We start from the raw sequence: 23,030 nt of genomic DNA, 5'->3' as shown, positions 1-23,030 counted from the left end.
TATTGTATAATTTTTATATAACTAGCTATTTATAAAGACACGAAACGCTTTTCTTGCACCAGGGGGCGCCTGGTGGCTCCGAATTCCTAATTCTCCATTGAGCCACCTGGAAGTTTATTTTAACGTTTCTATAATAAAATATATAATAATTACAATATATTGATTCATAATACTGATACCCGAATTTTGTGAAAATCACTTTCGCATAAAAGCGCCGCCTTTATAATGTTATCACAAACGACTATTATTGGTCCATCTTACCTAGCGTTGAGAAACGTTACAGGTATCACGTGACACGCCGTCTCTCCGCTGTGCTAAGGGTACATTTTGGCTAATAATTAACGCCTGGAAATTAACAATGGAAGCTTTATTAGCACAAAAAATGGTTTTTAATATAAGAATATTATAAAGGCAGAACAGGTAAAACAGAAAACCCATCTTAGCCTACTTGGCCAATTAGAAACACCGCGTTCTGGGCCACTAAAACCCCGCCCACAGTGTAATTATTTCATCTGATTTGCTCCTCTCCCACATGCTTTATTTCTGATCGAAGAGGTATTTTACTTTACTGTACTCGTGTTACTCGAGTAGGAAGTTACCAGTAGCACTGCTGTGTACAGATGAGATGTTTTCTCTCCGGTCCAGTGAAAACGTGTTTTTGAAAATGGTTTAAACGCTGCACGTCAGGTAACACTTCTGATAATGTTATTTATTCAAATAACTGTTCATATATTTAAATGATTGAAACCTAGGGATATTGGATGATGTCGATGTTGGGACTGTCCCGCAAGCACATGAGCTCGTTTTAATTACTTATATTTATTTGATGACATTTTCCATACCTATTTACAGTCTTTCCGTGACATAAGATATTATGTCAGACAGGTGATGATATGTTGAATTAATGGCATTTTGTTCGTTTTTTCGAAGACGGTAATATTTCTCCCTTTGTGAAAGTTAATGGGGCTGTCAGTGCAATGCATTGTGTTCTGGGGGGACTATGTGTGTTTAGTTTGACAACTGTCAGGAGTGACCAGAGTTGGAAAAAGGATGCTGAAATGTGTCTTTAGCTTTAAAAGAGAGTTTGTTTTATTTAGAATAAACCATATACTGTAAATGTAACTATATTTTCAGGTGTAAATCAATGTATGTCATGTGTGTTTCACATGGGTTCCTGTAATGCAGTGGTTCTTTTTTGTTGCAAGGCCCCCTTTGTGTAGGGTGCAACGCTTTGTGACCCCCCAAATAAAGACTTAGTATCTTAAACTTATCATTTGAATTAAACGAAAAACATATTCAGATATACAATGCTGGAACATCAATTATTTTGGTTGGTGGTCTTATTTTTCTGATGTTTGATTGCATAAAATTTGTGATACATTTCTATATTTCGTAAAATGCCAAAAAATCTGTGGCCCCCCTGGATCCATCTTGGGTCCCCCCAGTTTGAGAACCAATGCTGTAATGTACAGGTGGGACGGTGTCTGACTGTGAAAATGAGTGAAATGAGTTTATTAATGGCTAGTAAACCCATGAAGGCTCATGTGCACGTGCGTTTGGAACATTATTGGAGGGATTTGTATGATGTTTGCACAGCTCCACCTTCCTTAACTATTAGCTTAACTTTACAGCCGGCTTTATTTACACTGCAGTTAATGATTACATGCCGTTTTAGAAAGTGCTTGTATCAAACGCCTCATTTGGTTGATGTAGGCCTGGCTATTGTGTTGTCAGCTGTTTTATTGGCATGTGTTACTTAGATTGTGTTGTATTGAAATTGCGCCGCCGCTCTGGTAAAATGTGAGCGCAAAATAGCAATCAGATTTTCTTTTCAAAGTTCCTCAAAGTTGAATAACATTATGACAGAGAGTAAAGCAGTTCACGCTGAATGAAAACATATAGAGGAAACTCATTCTTCTGTTTTTGTGATCTTTGAAACGATTCTGCGCTCAAAGAATCCAGATGTTATAAAAGTGGTCATTTATATTTACTAGCCACAGGTATTGCATGAATCCCAACTGGGATATTTCCTGTCACAGAATGGTTTGCTGGCTTTAGTCCAGCCCCAGATAATGGGTCCGACTGCAGAGGGAGATGAAGTCCAGGTCAAGTGTATGAGTGCAAGCATGCAGAAAGATGTGCAGAGTGACATCAATACAAAGTTCTGTCCTGCAGTTACTGTATAAACAACAGTTATAACGCTTAATCTCTAATCTTCACAGAAATAATAATAATTGTATGGTTTTATTACATTATTTACACGATAAAATATAGAAATATCATCATAGAGAATATTTACTCATAATACCAAAACAACAATAATGATGATAATAGTATAAATTATTTATATCATACAATGATTTACAATAAAAAACGTAATCTATTTATAAATTATTATTATTATTATTATTATTGCGCAAATACAGCACACACACACACACACACACACACACACACTGGCCTATTTTGACAGTGCGGCTTAAAGGATTTATTTTGTCAGATTTATTTCCTCTGTGTTGGTGGACTTCTAGAATTCTAGAATATTTTGTTACATCTCAATCAGCCCTGCTAATGCTACAGTATTTATTTAACATGTTTTACGTGTGACATAACTGGATGATTTAAAGTAAATGTGAATGTTGCTTGCATGTGAACAATCTGCTTGGATGATCCGGCCGGTGGCTGCTTGGTTACTCATTGGCCCAGGTCTAAAGAATCCTGAAGAAGTCCATAACAATAAGTATGAGCAATGTAATTAAAACACAAAAAGTGAATCACGTGTCTTCGGTCCATTAGCAGTAAATAGCTGCAAGGTCACATTACAGCATGTCACACTCACAACACAAAGATGTGGGATGAGCTTGTGTGCGGCTGTTCAAGGGTTTAGGCGTTTAACGTGTTGGGCCTGTTTAAAACAAATGAAAATGTAATTTGGACACATCATCCCTTAGGTGACATCACGGGACTTGAATCACACTGTAAATGTTCAGTGCAGTTTCTCGAAGCAGTAGTTTTTGGTCGATTTCAAGAACAGACCTGTCAAGTGTCTACAGTAAATTACACCTTCAGAACAGCTGAAAAAATCAATACAATTTAAGCCCAGCAGATGTTGGGCCGCTAAATGTTTAATGCAGTTTTGTTGTAAAGTGTCGTTTTATAGCATGTTGCTGTGAGCCTTCAACAAAACACAGTTATATAGAATCTTAAGGCAGGCAGGCAGACAGTAACTCTGTTTTATGTATTTTGCCTTTATTATATTTCTGTTTTGATTTAAGTCTATTATTTATTTATGCCTGTCAAAAGTCTCCCCTTATAGCACACAATACATCAGGGAGACGTCTATTTGATGTCTGCATTTACAGTACGTCTGCAAGACGTATTTTTTTGGATGGTTTGCTCATCTGCAATACATCTCTGAGACGTTTCCTGTCAGAGGTCATATAGACATCTAGAAGATGTCTGTAAGATGTTTATGGTTTAGAATTTATGTAAAACTGCCTTTCTAAGACGTTTAGCAGATGTTTTTACACAGCAGATGTTTTCCAGATCTTTAGCAGACATTTTACAGATGTGCTATCTGGATCGTAACTCTATTTGAGCTTGATTTTGTAAATATGTAAATAGTGTATTGCCACATGCAAGTGTCTGAACATACAGTATTTAACCCTTATGCACCCCTTATTCGTTTGGGGTGTACACCCCAGGCAACCAAATATAATTTTGTAACAAAATAATTGTTTTTTTAAACAAACGTAATCTTACTCTGTTTATTAATGTTTTTACTCGAAATTTATGCAGTTTTTGGAGGATCTATTATATTTTAAATTTATATAAATAAATATTTTTTAAAATAGGTTTTTATACAATAACAGCTTTTTATGTCAAATTCACTTTATAAAAGACCCACATTTCTAACTTTCATTCGTGGGGATAACATGGATCATTTGACATGGTTCAATGTAAGATCTTTTGGAAAATGCCGTTTTAAAAGTAAAAAATTATCACTTTTACCAGTAGATTGCTGCAGAGCTCCACTTTTTGTTATGTGCTGTTAGACCAACTAAAAGATATCTTTTCAAGTTTTTCAGTTGGATTCATATAATGGATTGGATTCATATTATTCATACGTATTATGACATCACAATTATAACAATAAAAATTACTTTTTGTCAAAGTTTAGCATTTTTTGTACTGAAAAAAAAAGAACAGTTTTTCAATAATGTTACATTAGGATTACAATCAAACCTGAACAAGGTGTTACAAAGAGAAGAGTTGCAGTCTTTAGAGTTTATAATTTATTTCAATTAGGGATGCACCGAAATGAAAATTCTTGGCCCAAGCCGAATAAAAATGAAACACTTGGCCAAAGGCCGAATACCGAACATGGCTTTTCTACAAACTTAATCTAAACATCAGTTACTAACTGTAAGAGAACTGTGTGTCTGTGCTAAATTGCTCTCTCCGTGTGTGTGTGTGTGTCATTTTGCATTGTGGATGCTTTTTGCATTGTTGGAAGTGTGCCACTTTATTACTGTCTATGTGTGATCTGCGTTGTTTCTGATTTTGAGGATGAATTTTGTCCATTTTCTAAGCGGGGTCTCCAGAGACCCCGAAGACCATGAGTGTGACTTTTTTTTCCACACCAACATAAAATCAAGATATCATTCCATTTTTGTAGCTCTAGACAGTGTTGACCACTTTACAAAGAATCATGCCATTTGGACAGAGAACAATTTTTTTTATTTTAGCAAACGTCATTTGCGGGTCAAAAAGGGTTAAAGCAGCAATATGAACTTTAATAAACAATTACAGTTTTTGACCATTTCCTAAAAAAGTAATGTTTAGTAATTTTCTTTTGGACACAACGCGTTGTGACTATACAAAGTCGTTTGCACGTTTCTTGACGCATGAGAACCTTTTCAGTTTCGCTTTAATGCTCAAAATGTATTTGGGATGTATGTCTTTTTAAGAGCAACGTGATGGCATTTTAATAAAATGAAATCAAATAAAATCATTGTTTGAGTTCAACTGAGGATGGCATGAGATTGAGTAAATTGCATGGTGTGTATCATTCAAACTAATTTAAAAAATAACAAATAACTTGCAAATGTTACATTGCCTTTTGCACATATAATGTTGCATATATCACAGAAAATGTTGCAGTGTGAAAATGTGTTAGCGGATCAAGGAACAAACACATGACGTGACAGTTTAAAGTGTGTTCATATAATGTGTGATTTTCTACAAGTGAAAGGAAACACATGAAGTCATGCGCATTGGAGGCTCCGCCTACCACATTGTTCACTTGGCTTACAGAACCTGTACACAGATGCCAGTGCAAACCTAGAGTGATTTTTTGATTTAGAAACTGAAGAAAATGAATTCTCAGACGGCTCCTTTAGACTTTTCTGATCCAGTTAAAACCAGCGTAGGATGGTAGCTGTGTTTTGAAACATGGTTTATAGGTCCATGCTGGTCTCCTGCTGGTTTAGATGGTTGACATTCTTTCTTAATATACCCGCCCACATGTCATCCTATTTCGTTTGCTCCCTTGTCATCCCTGCAGGTCTTGCAGCTCTAGCATGTGAGAGAGAGGCCTGTACGGCCAACTTGGGAAGTTCACGTAAACTCTTACGGCCCTGTCATGGAGGACAAAAGGTCTGTGATTGGCACCCTGCGCCAAAAAGCCAAACTCTTTCGATCTTCACGGGTCGGCAGTATCAAGCACCCCAACAAGCCAGAGGTGAGGGAGGAGCGTCTGCTGGACCAGCGGATGAGAACGTCTAAAGAAGATGTCCCTCACAAGGGTCGGCTGTCCTCCCCCATAAGCCACTCCCATCATCGGACATCCTCCCCCTTGAGCCACTCCCACCAGCAGCCAGCTAACCTTCGGCCTTCCTCCGTCTGCAAACCACCCACCCCTCCCGACATGAATGTGCAGAGAAGAGGGGCCGTCACCGGGCTTGCTGATTCGCTGAACATGCTGGTGGACTCCAAGGTCTGGCCGTCGCAGGAGTCAGTCTCTGATGGCGCACACGAGGAGCAGGACTTCTTTGAGGCTTCGGAAAACATGGAGCAGATGCTAAATCTAGGAGACACGCAAGTTCCCTCACCAGAGAGTGTGACTGAGGTAAGATATTGAGGTTGATATTTCAGTTGAATGAATCATGCCGGAGGAAGGAAGTTTATAATAGCTCCATTTTTTATTGCAGCTTACTCTTAAGACTGTGTTACACAAACATTTTCTTGTTTTCTTGAAAGGGTGAACAATACTTCCTCATATTAAATGATTTTAGTAAACCGTAGTTAATGGCACCGTACTGTACAATATTATAATTATTACTTCACTTTGTTGTGTACTGTTGTATCTGTTATATTTATTTTAGCGAATATACAGTAGTCACTATAATATTTACTATAGAAAGGTTCATAAACACTATAGTATGAAGGAAGTTTACTGTAGTAAATACTAAACTACAGTACTTTCTCATGTGAGGAGTCGTTTCTGCATTTTACTGCATTACATCCATCATTACAAGCACTGTGGAATAGCCAGCGTTTAGCTTGATCTATCTAAACTAGTGCTGTTTTAGAGTTTATTTATTGATGTATTGCCGTTTTAAAAATATCAAATGTTACGTGCTTTTGTCATTATTATTAGTAGTAGTAATATTTAATATTAATACTGCCAAGTCTAGTTTTGTTTATTTTCAGTTAATACTTTTATTGCTAAGGCAACAGTTTTTAGTATTTCAAGTAATATTTAAATCATATATGATTATATAAAAATATAATTTCTATAATTTTTAACATAATAATAATAATAATATTATTATTGTTGTTGTTGTGGCTGAAAATAGTAATATTTTTTCAAATAATATTTAAGTCAATATTTAATTTAATTTCAATTAACAGATATATATTTGAATGTTTTAGTCTCAGTCAACGATACAAACACAGGGCTGGACTTTTTACAACTTTGGCATCCCTTATGAAAGTGAACCATGGATTTACTACAGCAATAGATTTGAAGTAATACACAGGGTCGGCCAAAATAACATGGCTACTACACTTTTACTATAATAAAACCTAAACTATGATACCTAAAACCTTTTAGCGTACTAAAAACAAAAGTTAGTTATCCTAAGGGATTATCCACCTAGCTATATTGTCATTCAAATCGAAGGTTAACATAAAGTTAGCAAATGAAATAGATCTTCTTCTATTTTGTTTACTTACCTTTAGGGAAGAGCATCATGACTCTATTATGTAATGCAGTTCCTCTGAACATCAATGTCATCGCTGCAGGAACTTGCCGTAACATTTCTAAGCCAGAGAATGTGGTAATCCACATTAAGAGCATGCTGCCGCTTCTCTATTTGCTTAAAATGCAAATGATCGTCGGGGAAGTGTTTTGCTACGGTACTGTAATCGCACAAAATGTAAGCACACAGTTATAGATCCCGCGGTCAGATGAAGATGGACGCTGCCGTATGTTTGTCTGCTTGCTGTCGCCTCGGTGATCCTTTTCTTTTCTTTTAGTGGTGTTGTCACATTAACGATGTTTCATGTGGGCGCTACTTCTCATACTCATGCGATTGGTACCTTATGTTTTTGGGTGAGTAAACTGTTGTGTTTTCAAGGTGGTTTGTAAGACCTTAAACCTTTAATCGCTAAATCTAGAAAGATTACCTTTAGGTTTGCGGTAAGGAAGAGAAACCCAACACTGCCCCTCTCAAAACAAATTATACAGCATCTTAAAAGGGTCTTAAAAGCAGGGTTTTGCAGGTGCTGTGTTCTTGGGCGTATTTGCCCCACCAAAGGTAAAGTCATGTAAAACCAGGACTGCTTTTGCTTTAAGTACCATAAAATACTGCCGAATTCCTCGTTGTTGTTTGTAATATGACTTTATGAAGATTTCTCTTCCCTGCAGCTAAGGAATTTTTTAATAAAGCTATTTAGACCGGCTGTTCTCAGCATTATGCTTGAATATTAAGAGTTACCATGACAAAGTGCATAGCCGGCAGGCTCAAAATGAGGAAATAATTCACACCAGTTTTGTAGTTTGTGAATTACTGCTCTGATGACATCCAAATGATCGTTTGTTATGTTTGTTTTTTGGAGAACAGACGACACAATTGATCAGAAATGGTTCGGAAATGTCCTTCATGCATGACATCGAGCACAATAATGTACGTTTTTAATGTGTCTGATATGCGTGTTGTTTTTTCCCATATAATATGACACGTTAAGCTAATTTGATTTTTTTAATGCCCATGAAACGGATCATACTGTGCATGTCAGTGTTCATGTCTTCAGCTGGCATTGAAAGCTCAAGGTTTACTCTTGTTTGAACGCCATACAGAGTGGATGTGCTTTTGACATGAGCAAACAGCCTACAATGTCCTTGATTGTTTTCTTTTGACATTAAGATTACAGATCATTTCTAAAGAAAATATATATAACTGTTTAACGGAACGTTTATATTTAAAGATGCTGTAACTGGTTTTGGTATGAGCTATTTTAAGGAAAAATAATGGATATTTATTTATATTTTATTTGCAGACTCCGGACATGAGGCAAGAGCCGCCCGGAGCGGGCGAGAATCCGAGAGAGCGTGAGAGATCGTACCTGCTCACTATATGCCTGAAAGAGGGACGTGGGCTGGTCATAAGAGACCGATGCGGTAGGTGTCGATATGTGTGTATAACCAAACCACACCCTGAAACACAATACACCTCCTGCATTTGAACGACAATTAAGCGACTGTTTGTTAAGGTGTACCTGCAAGATTAACATTCCCATAGGAATGGATAAACTCATCGAATGTACTGCTGTCAATCTTGTGTTAAAGCATCTGTGTGTGCAAGGAGATGTGAAATACTTCCTCCTATAGGTAAAATGTAGACTTTCCTGTGTGTTCACACTGAATGAGATGCGTTTGAGTGCTCTGACTTGCTCAGCCAATGACACGAGTTTGGGGCGGGGCTACCTGTTTTTTTTTTTAACTAAAAGAGTGTTTAAGTTGCTCGATTATGACAAAAATCAGAATCATGATTCTTTCGGCTAAATACTGAGATTACAATTATTTATCTGACTTTAGAATCGACGTGTATTTATTGACTAAAAAATAAACAGATCAAATGAAATAAATGCTATTGAGCTTCATATCAAACCCATATATGTAGACATATATAAAGAAGTTCGTGGACGGCCCTTTAGACAACATAGCAACGCCCTAACAACGAACCAGACACCCCTAGCATTGAACCATTATATTTTGCAGTAGCAAACGACACTTAAATTTTCTTAAAAAAAGAAAATGTAGTTGTTTCGAGTTCATTTGTTGCATTTAAATATATTGTATGCAGTATATAATGAAAAAAAGTCCACTCATCCAGAATGTATGTAAATGATGAACTTAAATTACTTAAACTTTTAGCTAAGTTATTAGCAAATATGGAAGTCGTGCCACTCTGTGACGTTTGCAATAGTCCGGGCAGCTATTTCAGTCATAGCAAGACTACAGTCCTATCTACGTGAATGGGCAAGACTGATATTTCTAAAATCGCTGGCAAAAATCACAAATAAATAGCATATTTTCGTACAACAGTTAAACTTGACATCAACTGTACCATAACTTTGGTGCGCTAAGTTTAAATTGCAGTAAAAGCACTTTGTTTGAGGTCGCACAGGTTGGCCCGTCCCAGAGGATGATCAGCTTTATCCATTGATGATTGGCTCTTTTTACTGGAAGGCCGGGTTTTCTTCGGTAGGGCGGCCATATTGTGCGTTTATTTCCTTCCCATTCATAGTAATGGAAGTGGCGCATATACAGTATGTAAATATGTTTTATCTTTTATCTTTGTTAGTAGTTAATAGAACGAAACTTAAACCAAATGACACAGTCGAAATTTTAAATGATCAACCTGGCAACCGCATGACACTAGCGATCCAGTGTTTCCAGCCCGAACGATACATGAAGAACAATGTTGGAGTTCGATTTGTATTTGCTTTGCTTTATCTCTACAGTAACATTTCCTTCATAGTTTAGCCAACATTCCTCACAGCACATTGAAACCTGTCTGAGGTCACACCCGTTCGGAGACGGGACACACCTAGACTCTCAGATCACTCATTTCCCTTTTAACGTGTGAAAACAGACGGGAGATCAGCAGACATTCAATTTGGATATGTGTCTGTGTTGCGTCATCAATACAAGCCCATTGAACAAACACCCTTCCTGTTTAATAGTCTGTGTATTTGCGGCCAGTTGTTTAGGTTTGAGACCTGTTTCGTGTCAATTTCCTAGGAATGTTTTTCCATGAAAATACAGCTGAATATGAATGACTGACTTTCTTTGGTTATTGCTTGCTTTCAAATGTGTGTGTCTTTAATATCAAAGATCAACCTGAGGTTTTAAAGTGTGTTTGCATATTACAGTCTGTGTTTTCCACACACGCCTTTATTGCTGATGATTAATTGAAATATCCAGTTGGCGTTCAAAGTGTGACTGATAAGAGATCGTAACATATGAGGGAACTATGAAGTAACACTAAATGCTGCCCCCTACTGGTGAAAACGTTTTTTTTTTATTCTGTGTCAAATAGACAGGTTCGGGCAGTTGAAACAATTCTCCGTCAGTGGAATTTGAAGCATTTCAGGTGCAGTTGAAATATTATGGGGTCATTTGAAACAGTCCGGGGGCAGTTGTTGAGAACTTTGAGTCAGGAAACATGCTGGTTTGCTGTCGTGCATTGATCTTGATCTGAGGTGTCAACCACATCCTCATAGGATGCTAAACCCATACAAGCGACTAAACTGAGTTTACTGCAGGTCTGCGGTGCCTCAATGAAACGGCTCTGATTCTACATGCACCTGTTTGCAAGTATGTGCCGTTCACAGAAGGGTTATCAATGAAGTGGAGATTTAGATGTCTGAGACCGCCAAAACTCAGATTTGTATTGCATTCAAATCTGGAAGTGCATTAATTGATATGTTTAGGAAACTCCCTGACTTTAGCAAACCAAAGATGTAATTTCCTGTTATATGGTTGGTTATATTCTCATGTTCTCATTGGACAACAGAATGGCTGTTGGCACATTGCTTATGCCACAAACCCATTTGATTGTTTTTACAAAACAGCAAGACTTTATCAACTGCAAATGTTAATAAATGTTTTATTTATTTATTTTTGCCTAATGAAAAAAATCACACCATTTACGGAACGATATTAAATTACGTTTGAAGAAGTCACTAAAAAGCTCTCATTTCAGGCACAAGCGATCCGTATGTGAAATTCAAGCTGGATGGGAAAACCTTTTACAAAAGTAAAGTGGTGTATAAGAATCTGAATCCGGTCTGGAATGAATCCTTCTCTTTCCCAGTCCGCAAGCTAGACCAGAAACTCTTCATCAAGGTACAGATTTACTCTCGACGCCTCTACGGGTGATTCTCACGAAATCTTGGTTTCTTATAAACGCTCGCATCTTTTTATTTCATCTGAGGCCACGTTTACACGATGAGAAACGGAAAAGATTTTCCTTTGCATTTTTGACAAGTTTCACGTACACATGACAGCGTTATCAAAACTTGTCTGCATTTACACGGATCCAGAAAAACAGATAAAACCGCTGTAGTATGCACGCCATGCCATTGGGTGGCGATGTTGTGTATAGAAACCGGACGTGCCTTTGCACATACACATGCACAGTAATAAGCCAAAAGTGCTTTTTAATACCGTGGTCGACGTATATGTGTGTTTAAAGTCTGGCGAATGTAAATAATGTGTCTCCGCTGGTCTTATTGGTGCAGCAAATCCACATTTTGCTGGGGAAACGTTAATATATAGTCGAGCAGCGAGAGCTCACAGTACGGGAAGCCGCCATATTGTTTTGGCTATACTCGCGCGACCGAGCGCGTAATATGCATGCGCGTGACGTCATCGGAAAGTTCCGTCTTGCAGTTTACATGGAAACGAAAAAGGCGGCGTTTTCAAAAAGTTGCACTTTGAGACCCGTCTTCAAACGTTTCCGTCTCGGCCAAGACGCATCATTTTTTTGCGTTTTCTCGTGTAAACGGCCCCTTAGTCACTTTTTATTCCCCCCCTTAGGGGACTGCAGCATGGAGTAGTAGTAATGACAATGAATAAAGTCGTGTACACAGCGTGACATGAAAATATTAAGCTTTTAACTAGAAAAATATAAAGTAAAATCAAACTTTATTGTCTATCTTTGTTTGTCTGTAAACGGTCCTTTGTTAAAAATGTTATGGAGGATGAGAATATCATGGACACTTCATTATTTCTTCATTTTTATTTCCATTAATATTCTGTCAGTGTTTTTTGTTCATTCGAGAACATCTAGTAGAACATGTAATCTTATTTTATTGGGTTTTTTTTCAGAATATTTAAATTTTACTCATTGCATTTATTACGACACGTCACGGTAATGTGAATGTCAATATCATGAATACATGAATAATTCATTCCTACTGTATATTAGTTGCTTTGTGCAAGGTAGAGAACACCATTATGTTTATTATCATCATTTTTTGTGTTTTATAATTAAAATCTTTATAATGTTTCAGTGGTTTCGTGAGAATGACCCCTATATGACACATGATGTTAAATCGGTTTATTAATATATATAAATATATACTATGAGTACACTCATTCATCCATCAATCATTCAGGTTTACGACCGAGATTTGACCACGGATGATTTCATGGGCTCCTGTGCGTTTGTCCTCAGTGAACTTGAACTTGAAAAGTAAGTCGAATGATATTTTCTTGGTATTGAACCTTGAGTTTAGTTTCTCATATTTTTTTCGTCTGGACCGTTGAAACAGGACCAGTGAAATGGTGTTGCCGTTGGACGACCCCAACAGCCTGGAGGACGATATGGGTGTGATAGTCATCGACATCTGTTTATCCGTGCGAGACAGCAAGAACAAAAAACATGTACGAATTGCGCTAAATTGCAAAGTCTTTTTTTTCCCACTGCAACCGCTACTAACTCTGTTACTAACTGTTTTGCTGCTCATGTCTTAACATTTTGTTTGTATTGTGAAGAGGTTTGTCCAGAAGAAAAAAAGAAGTTTTACGGTGAGGATTTGTTTTAGAATAGCACGTATGCCCCTAATCTCTTACAAATCTTCTGATTATTAACTTGAAATCGATTTCCCAAAAGTTTTTTTAAAGCTTTGCATTTTTTGCATCACCTCTGAATCAAGCCTTTTTTTTCTCGCCTTAACTTTATGTATGAGCTGCATTTTGTCATTTGCATTTTCTTATCCGGAGCCACCGGTGTCTAATATCGCTTCTCAATATGTGTGCTGTTTCTCAGGGAAGTACACCAGAACACCACAGACGTCTCACGGAGTCCATGAAGAAAAGCCAGCTGTGGACCGGAGTCTTCACCATCACTCTCGTGGAGGGTCGGGACTTTCCATTGGACGGACAGGCCGATGTGTTTGTACGCTTCAAACTGGGGGATCAGAAATATAAAAGCAAGGTATGGAGGACCATGAATGGTCATCTAAAGTTTCTTCTGTTATAACAGAATATCAATGCTTTTTATGCTTCCACTCTAATAGAGTCAAATTAAGAAGGTGAACCCACAGTGGAGAGAGAGGTTCGACTTCAGCCAGTTTCCAGATGGATCAAACCTTCTGGAAATTGAAGTCATGGGAAAAGGGGGACGGAAATATGAGGAATGTTATGGACAGTGAGTCTGAGGTTTTGGGAATGACTTCACAGACGGAATTGTATATGTTGTGTTATACAATGCAAACTTGTCTTGTGTCTTAAAGGGACAGTTCACCCAAAAATGAAAATTCTGTCATCATTTACTCACCTTCGAGTTGTTCCAAATCTGTATGAATTTCTTTAAACCAAACAGTCCTTGGACCCCATTGACTCCCATAGTTGGAAAAAAACTTTGAACACGAAAGAAGATATTTTGAAGAATGTAGGACTGCAAACAGTTCTGGGGTACTTTTGACTACCATTGTCATTTTTCCTACTATGGTAGTCAATGGGGTCTAAGAATTATTTGGTTACAAGCATTCTTCCAAATATCTTTCCTTGTGTTCAACCAAACATTTATACAGGTTTGGAACAACTAGAGAGTGAGTAATTCATGACAGAATTCTTTATTTTTGGGTGAACTATCCCTTTAAATTTTTAACTACATTCAGATTCTACTTAGTATTTTACATTTTGGGCAATGGTGAGTTGCTGTAGCTTTTAACATTTAAAAAGTTGAAATTTAAGGCATCCATTTTGTTTACAATATACTGTATGTAACATCACAGAAGCGGCATATTTTTACTTTTTAACAGTAGAAGTTTATGACACAATTTTCTTTACATTTGAGCATTTGACAGACTCGACTAACAGTGCATTTAAACTCTACATTTTATCAGCATGCTAGTTCTCCTTTGCACTGTTAGCACAATGCTCTACCAGTTGACTCAATTGTTTTCTGTCATAAGTAATGTTGTCATTAGAGTTAAGAATGAAGTTATGTAACACATTTCAGGTGTGAGGTCCTCTTGTCTGGGTTGCCGTTGAATGAGTCCAAACTGTTCACACCGGAGCTGGATTCATGTCGAGGGAAAGTCGTGTTTCTCGTGACGCCCACACCCTGCACTGGTGTTTCCATCACAGACCTCGTCGCTCCACCGCTGGAGGAACCTCACGAGAGAGAAAACATGCGCTTCAAATACGTATGTGTACATCCCTCAATGTGTTATTTCGAATGCTGGTCCGCCATCTTGAAAAGGTCAACTTTTCAGTTGCTGTCCCACGGTCAATGAGCATTGCGCAGCCTCTGGTTGTCAAAACCACCAGATATACATTTCAGAAGAAATGAGATACTCTTTAACAGATGAGAATGTCTTGGTTTGTGTTTTTATATGCATCAACTCAATATCGCAGGTTAACTGTTAACGTCATGTTATCTAACGCCTTCATCATGTTGTATAACATCACATAACATTTGATATTCATGAGCTTACTTCTTTACAAAAGCATTTTTTAATTGCTTTCTTCGTCTCAGCAGAGTTTAAGGAACTGCTTTAAGGACAAAAGAGATGTTGGCTTCCTTCAGGTCAAAGTGATCAAGGCCTGTGACATCATGGCTGCTGATCTGAATGGTGATTGGCTAATTTTATGTAAAGTTTTAAAGGGAAAGTTCACCCAAAAATAAAAACTCTCATCATTTATTCACCCCCATGTTCTTTATAACACGAGTGTATGAATGTTTCTTCTGTGAAACACAAAAGAAGACATTTTGAGTGGTTTTGTGTCCATACAGTGAAAGTCAATGGGGGTCAGTGTTGTTTGGTTACCAACGTTCTTCAAAATATCTTCTTTTGTGTTCTGCAGAAGAAAGCCATACAGGTTTGAAATGACATGAGGGATAGTAAATGATGAAAGACTTGAAATGTCCCTTCATTTGTGAAATATAATTGCAAATGAAGGTTGTCAGTGACGTTTACTGGTGTTCCGTGTGTCATTAGGAAAGAGCGATCCGTTTTGCGTCCTTGAATTGGGAAACAACAGACTGCAGACTCACACTATCTACAAAACCCTCAACCCGGAATGGAATAAAGTCTTCACTTTGTTAGTATCTGTATTGCTTTTTTAATACATTAATATTGTCGAAATTAAAGTAAATATGCTCATCTTCGTTCTGTTTGTTTCCTGAGCAGTCCAGTGAAGGACGTTCATGAAGTTCTGGAAATAACCGTGTTCGATGAGGATGGAGACAAAGCTCCTGATTTCTTGGGGAAGGTGGCCATTCCTTTACTCTCGGTGAGTGTAGAACATTTACATTTGTCGAAGAGCAATGATGAAGTTTCTTGCTTGCTATAAACCAATTTGTTTAATTATAATTATTTATTCTGCAAAAGGTACGTAATGGCCAGCAGGTGGCTTGTCCTCTGAGAAAAGAGAATTTGGGAGGACTATCCAAAGGGACCATATTACTGGAGCTTGAAGTTATCTATAATTCTGTGAGTCCGGGCTAAGCACAACAGACGCACGATTCAATTTATATCAATATAGTTTATCGAAGACAATCATTTGATATGCCATTTGTAGTGTTATGTTTCATCTTTTATATTTTGGCTCTATAACCCATTGTCTAGGTCAAAGCAAGCATCAGGACGTTCACGCCTAGAGATCAAAAGTTCATTGAGGACAATGCCAAGTTTTCTAAGAAGGTACGAGGTTCAATTGGGTTTATATTGTGTAGTATGATATAGTACGGTATGCTACTATGCAAGGCAAAGCACGGTAACTAAAATTCGAAATTCTGAAAATCTGTCCTGTTAAATGTGTTTTATATTCTTTACTGCTGTGATGTTTGTCAAATCTCATGTGTAATTCGCTCTAGATAAAAGCGTCTGCTTAAAGACTTCATGTAAATGTGATATCAACAGGTTCTTGCCAGGAATGTTATTCGCGTGAGGAACCTCTATCGAGCCGTGTGCCGCGTGAACCAGTTCATCAAAAGTTGTTTTCAGTGGGAAAGTGTTCAGAGGAGTATCGTAGCATTTCTGGTGAGACAAATCTTGCAACGATACATTCTCCATCTTAGACGTGTGTTTAAAGTCCAGACATAGTGCTTTATGTTCATTTCAGAGTCAAAGCTGCGGCAAAAACATCAGTTAGAATTTTCTGTTTGTTGTGTCTATTTATGAGTTTTGTATGTTACATTTACATTCTGTCATTTAGCAGATGTTTTTATCCAAAGAGACTTACAAACGAGGCATAACAATGGAAGCAATCCGCGCAACAAAAGGGCATACTTTACATACTTTTACTTCCATAAACACATACATATAGACAATACCTATAGATCAGTGGTTCTCAAACTGTTTCGTTTGTAAGCCCCCCTTTGTGTAGGGTGTATCGCTTCATCCCCCCCCCCTAAATAACTGATGATCTCAAACATAGAATTTTAATGAAACCAAAAACATGTAAAGGTGCAGTTTGTAAAAACCGCCTCTAGAGGGCGCACGATCAAAACAACAACAATGGCGTAGCTTGATGACGCTGTGAAGGAGCGTGGAATGATGGGATCTGTTGTCTTCAACTCCACCGCTGATGGCCATCAATCAGACGGGAACGAGAAATCATGTTAGCGGATGCGGTAAAGTTTTATAAATGTTGCGAATAATTGTGGTCCATAAATAAGTGACTGCTCGAAACAAGTTAGTGGCTTGCTAGACACTACTTCCGCATATGTCCACGACACTGTTGTCATGCGGTTTCTACGTCAGTAAAGGCGGTAACAAAGGGGAACGCGGATATGACGCCATTGGCAGGCGACTGCACAGCCCTGTGTCACTGTTTAGAATGAAGATTTTCTCACGATTTACAAGTAGTTGGAAACATTTGAGATATTGTAAGTACTCAGCTGAACAAAATATATAACACTGGCCTAGTGTATATTTTACTGCAAAATTGTTACAAACTGTACCTTTAATTATACAATGCTGGAACATCAATTCTTTTAGTTTGTGGTCTTATTTTTCTGACGTTTGATTGTAAAAAAAATGATAATACATTTCATAAAATGCCCCCCTGGATCCATCTTAGCGCCCCCCTGTTTGAGAACCACTGCTATAGACACTATACACATATACATATAGCCCATCACTTTTTTTAGAAGGAATAGAAGAGATAGAAGAGTAAAGAAGCGAAAAATAGTTAGTATTATTGTGTCAGGTGTTAACGAAAGAGATGTGTCTTCAGCCGATTCTTAAAGATGGCTAAAGAATTCGCTGTTCTTGTTTAAGTACGTTTTTAGATTTTGCTTTAACATTTAGATTTTAGATTAAGATTTAATTTGTGACAAATGCTGCATTAAGTATCATACAGTGGTGATAAACTCAATGCCCAGTGTAATTTTTTGTTTTATAATTAACTATACATTATATATTTCACCTCAGGTCAACTTATTGTTATAATTCGTAATTTCGTATTCGCAATTTTCCATCCTCTTCCTGGCCATCTGAATGAAAATGTACTATTATACCCAAATGTTCTGATGCATCTGATGAAATGGGCTGGGTTTCCCGAAACCTTCGTATCACTACGTCATTCTTAAGAATATATCGCTACCACACTTAAGGTATAACTTAAGAATGACGTAGCGTTAAGAAGGTTTCGGAAAACTCAGCCATGATCTTTAACTCTTCATTGAGTCTAAATGTCGTCTCCCGCAGGTGTTTATTCTTACAGTGTGGTATTGGGAGTTCTACATGTTGCCGCTGTTCTTGGTTTTACTCATCGCGTGGAACTATCTTCAGATCGCCTCTGAGAGAGTCAGCAGGGACCTGGTGAGCGAACTGCCCTCAGTAGTGACTTACATAATCAACTTTTTGGAACAAAATCCCCATTTGCAATGAGTGTTCTTCAGACATATTGGTATCTGTAAACTTGAATGATATTCAATCAGGTGTTTTTTTGGCAGGACACCATGGAGATGTATGAAGAGGAAGATGAAGATGAGAAGGTAAAACATGCTTTTTTCTAACTGTTCCAAGATCGTACTTGTTAAAGAAGTCCACAATTTCATTCATCTTAGAAAACATTTTGTCTTTTCTTTTTGCTGCTGTAGGAGTCCGAAAGGAAAGGGATAATGGAGAAAATTTACATGGTTCAGGAGATTGTCATCGCGGTCCAGAACCTTTTGGAGGAGATTGCGTGCTTTGGGGAAAGAATAAAGAAGTGTGTGTTATGTTCATCTTTTCACTCGAGATGTATTTCACCATATTTCACAATGACTTTTAATTAATGAAACTTGCTATCTACGGTAATGCATTGATATTCTGAAATGGTTAAACGCTAAGTAAACTAGTTTTGATGCTAGCAGTTTTCATAAGAGGACATTCTCTAATAAACGTGATGTATGTTTGCCTTTCCTCCTCAGTACGTTCAACTGGTCAGTGCCATTCTTGTCTAATCTGGCCTTCCTGGTTCTCATCATTGCCACAATCATCACATATTTTATTCCAGTTCGCTACATTGTTTTATTATGGGGTAAGACATCCAATACTGTATTATATTGCACCTTAGAGAAAATGACAAAGCTAATTCATTTTTAGTCACACAAAAGTTTAGATACGCACATCCAAAACATAGTCAGGTGCAAGATAAAAAAATATACATCAAATATTCTAAAACAATCTGCACTTCTTTTTTGTATTATTTTCTTAATTATTAGTAAAATAATTGCAGTTTATTTTAAAATTGCCTGGGGGTGCGAAGAGAGGAGTTTCAATGCCTGGTGTTATGTTGTTTTTCAGGTATACATAAATTCACAAAGAAACTGCGCAATCCATACGCCATTGATAACAATGAGGTGGTGGATTTTCTCTCCAGAGTGCCTTCAGATGTCCAAATGGTAATAAGCGCAGAATTGATTAATACGAGATGCTAAAATCAAGTTTTTTATAATTGTCTTGAATGTTTTCATCGTTGTCTCTCTTGATGATATCAATATAATTTAAGGTACATCAAAATTTTACTCTACATAACTTTGTCAGACACGTGGGTTTATTGTGTGTGACGTCACCGAGGCGCCATTTTGGAGGTATCGCTGCATTGAGCAGTGAACTGAAAGTATACGGAGCGGTACAGTAAAGACCAATTCAAACGTCATACCAAACCAAGTTCATACGATACCGAATTCATCTCACCAAAGATGTCAGGAACTGTAACTTACATAATTTGTCATTCATTAACAACAAAGATCCATACTACCTGGCCCCAAATAGTCAAGTGCCCATTTTTGGATATTACTATCTTCTTTACGGTATAAAATAAGTACATTTACTTACACTTAATTATATGTACTGCATTTGTCTACCATTGATTTGCACACAATTGTAAGCAATATAGGTTATGTGAGTCTACCCTAACCCTAACGTTACCAATAAACCTTACTCTTTTTGTTTCCTAGTGGTGAAGCTTTCGGCTGTTTCTATCGTGTGTCTTAATATTACAACATACACTGACCAAAATTATGAACGCAACACTTTTGTTTTTGCCCCCATTTTTCATGAGCTGAACTCAAAGATCTAAGACTTTTTCTATGTACACAAAAGGCCTATTTCTCTGACTTTTGGTCAGTATATTACACAACAAGAATGTACCCTTTTATCTCTAAAATGAAGATAAAACATCTCAGCGTTTGATACCTTACAAATGGCGGCGATACCCATAATGCTCTTCGATTCTGGCGAGTGTGACGTCACCTGACAAAGACCGATACGTAAGGGTGATCGCCCCCTCTTGGTGGCCGGCCGCTTTGTTAAAGTCACATGACCAGATTCATTGTAATAAGCATGATGAAAACATTCAAACGAACGTGCATGAAAGCATTTTAATGTCTTGAAAAAATCTTCTTTATTCAGGCGCAGTACACAGAGCTCAGCAGCTGTAGCATTCACACAACTTACAGGAGAAGAAAAGCCCACCATAAAGACCCCTGAGAATATTTGTGTGAAGAACATTTGAAGGCGCATTGGCACACAATAGAGACTTTACTTTAAAAAGCAGATTGCAGGTGATCTGTATATTTTAATGCAAATGTGTTTGATTCTGTGTGGATGAAATGAAATCCTTCTTGCTGGAGGTCTGTACATCATAAAAACATGATACCGGATTTTATTGAATGAACCTGCACATAGATAACACAGATACGCATAAGACTTCTTACTGTACAGCTCTGGTCAGTTTGTCACAGTCAGAGGTGAAGCAACGTACAGTAACTCTCATGAACTGAATTGATCTTGAAAGTTCTTCACTAGCTTCCGTCATAGTCTGGAAATTCTGCAGTCACTCGTGCAGTTAAAGTACAATTTTATACACATTTGTATGCATTGTTTTGTCTCGTCTTGTCAGACGTGTACAAGAATAATACGTTATTTTTTTGTGTGTGTGTGCGATTTTCACCTGTATTTTTTGTAAAGACATATTTTGGGCCTATTTAAATTTTAATTATTTGTAAAAAAGAAAAAAATGTTTATAATACACGTATGCTTGAGTGCATGAAAAGTGCCTTTGAGAAAAACAATATTACAGATATTATAAGTGAATCTATTTCCTGCAATAATAAAATTCTAAACACAGAGATGCAAATCAATTTTAGTGTTCCAATCTAACAGGATTAAATGTATGTCCTGTGTGCTACTGATTTACTTCTGTTCTTTACTTCCAGTTGTATACACAATGTACACCACAGATATTGTCTGAATATTTTATAGGATTATACGAACATCATAACAGTTTCACAGTATACAGTTACTATACTTGATGACAGAGATGCTTATGTTTAAAGATGGATTGGTTTGTGTTTCCAATAAGATCTTCCAACAGTTTAAGACAATACACAGATTGGGATTTCACTGAAATACATACACATCAGTAAAGCAGAATGTGGAAAGAAACAACAGTTCTTAGGTTTGTGTGAAATGACAGGTTAATATACTTGTACTTCCAGTCATTTCACAATAAGAAATACAATGAAAATATCACCATACTGCGAATTTTTAGTCGAGACTTCAAAATGTTAATATTAAAGTACAAGTTGATTTAACTTAAAATAATTTGTAATACCAAGTGCTATAACTTAGTTACTCCCCTTAGTAAAGAGTCTACAATCGTCCCAATTGACAACATGTTTACACTATCTTAGTCAATCCCAATCTACTATCTAGTGCACTGTGCATCATTCACCATGTAGAACATAATGTGTGAAGTGGCAGATTTAAAGCGCTGCTTCAGGGTCATAGTGAGAGGGGTGATATGCTTCGGATTCTAAATAGCATTTGATTGGACAAGAAATGTGGGAAGAGGCTGATGTGTAGAATGAATGGTGTCATGAAATTTCTAGATTTTTTTGAGTGCATGTGCGAGACATTTTGTCTGCGCTATGCTAACTCTACCAGGATTTAGTTCCAAGTATTTTATATCCTGTGTGTTCATTTATTTGTTGTAATGAACGGGTGAGATGATCAGTGGGCCTGAATTTTTACCTCCATGATGAGGACCTGGACTGAGTAAAAGAAAGAGTTTCTCAGTGAAAGTTTGACCAGTGAAAGAGTAGATATGAGATCTGTTGTCCACATCATAAAAACAGACCAGACCCTCCTCATAATCCACAAACACCCCCACCTTCTGTGGACTCACTCTCAGACACAGAGAGACACGGGGACAACCAGAGGCACAATAATCATTCTCATCCCTCAGAGACACAGTCCAGAATCCATCCTGAGGACTCGCTGTGATCTCTCCCTTCCTGTTAATAGATTCTCTGGCCACTCCTAAATCCCATTTAGTTTTCTCCTTCACCTGAACCTCAAAATAAAATCTCCCTGAGGAGAATCCCTCTTTTCCCAGAACACAGACACACATATCAAATCTCTCTGGATTATCTGGGAGTTCATGTGTAATGTCTCCATCTCTCACTTGTTTTCCATCTTCAGACAGGATGAGTTCTGGATGAGCTGTATCAGGATCCAGAGTCACATCCACTGAGAGAGAGATCAGAGAATATGAATCAATATAAAGATGTTGATGTGTTTATAACTGTAGAGGTGAGTATGTGTATGTCAAGTATTATTGTTAGTGAATGTGAAGATCACACATTGTACCTGCATACTGCTGCATCTTCCTCAACACTGTCAACACAAATCACAACAACACATCATCAAGAGTTTCTATAAGAGACTTAAAACCACGTTTTCTAATTTTCATGTACCAGTTTGAGTGAGTTTGTCATGTAGAGTCTCCTGCAGTTGAGTCAGAGCTCTCCTCAGAGTCTCCACACTCACATCAGTCTTCATACTGATCTCAGACCAGTTCTTGGTGTGTGGAGGTCTGTACAGGGATGAGTCAATCTACAGCAGGAGAGAAGAGAAATCCCTCAGCATGAGGAGAGAGAGAGAGAAAGAGAGAGGGAGAGAGAGAGAGAGAGAGAGAGAGAGAGAGAGAGAGAGAGAGAGAGAGA

The 23,030-nt window shown here is 37.5% G+C and overlaps 2 protein-coding genes across 4 annotated transcripts in view; one reads left to right on the top strand and one right to left on the bottom strand.

The window, feature by feature from the left end:
- Positions 1 to 582: 582 nt before the first annotated feature.
- mctp2b (multiple C2 domains, transmembrane 2b) lies at positions 583 to 20,960 on the top strand. Of its 3 annotated transcripts, XM_057330957.1 has the most exons (22): positions 583 to 687; positions 5,567 to 6,130; positions 8,566 to 8,686; positions 11,277 to 11,419; positions 12,694 to 12,770; positions 12,850 to 12,961; positions 13,073 to 13,105; positions 13,347 to 13,514; positions 13,597 to 13,727; positions 14,544 to 14,730; positions 15,066 to 15,159; positions 15,526 to 15,628; positions 15,718 to 15,820; positions 15,919 to 16,020; positions 16,156 to 16,230; positions 16,450 to 16,569; positions 18,241 to 18,354; positions 18,489 to 18,530; positions 18,636 to 18,745; positions 18,948 to 19,057; positions 19,324 to 19,421; positions 20,434 to 20,960. In XM_057330957.1, the coding sequence occupies exons 2-22, from the start codon at positions 5,645 to 5,647 to the stop codon at positions 20,509 to 20,511; spliced, it is 2,607 nt and encodes an 868-aa protein (XP_057186940.1). In that variant the 5' UTR covers positions 583 to 687; positions 5,567 to 5,644; the 3' UTR covers positions 20,512 to 20,960. The 3 variants fall into 3 exon arrangements, with proteins under 3 accessions (XP_057186940.1, XP_057186950.1, XP_057186959.1); XM_057330967.1 differs by lacking the exon at positions 13,073 to 13,105; XM_057330976.1 differs by lacking the exons at positions 583 to 687; positions 5,567 to 6,130 and adding an exon at positions 7,449 to 7,618.
- A 283-nt stretch (positions 20,961 to 21,243) lies between these two features.
- The window catches only part of LOC130562307 (E3 ubiquitin-protein ligase TRIM39-like), a 4,594-nt gene continuing 2,807 nt past the window's right edge, over positions 21,244 to 23,030 (bottom strand). Inside the window, 3 exon segments of the mRNA XM_057347251.1 lie at positions 21,244 to 22,554; positions 22,675 to 22,701; positions 22,782 to 22,958. Of these exon segments, the coding sequence (XP_057203234.1) occupies positions 22,007 to 22,554; positions 22,675 to 22,701; positions 22,782 to 22,958 (752 nt within the window). The 3' untranslated portion in view covers positions 21,244 to 22,006.

This window comes from Triplophysa rosa, linkage group LG1 (genome assembly GCF_024868665.1).
Source record: "Triplophysa rosa linkage group LG1, Trosa_1v2, whole genome shotgun sequence".
Lineage (NCBI taxonomy): Eukaryota > Metazoa > Chordata > Actinopteri > Cypriniformes > Nemacheilidae > Triplophysa > Triplophysa rosa.
The sequence above is the reverse complement of the archived record's forward strand: the minus strand, read 5'-3'. Positions and strand labels throughout refer to the sequence as shown.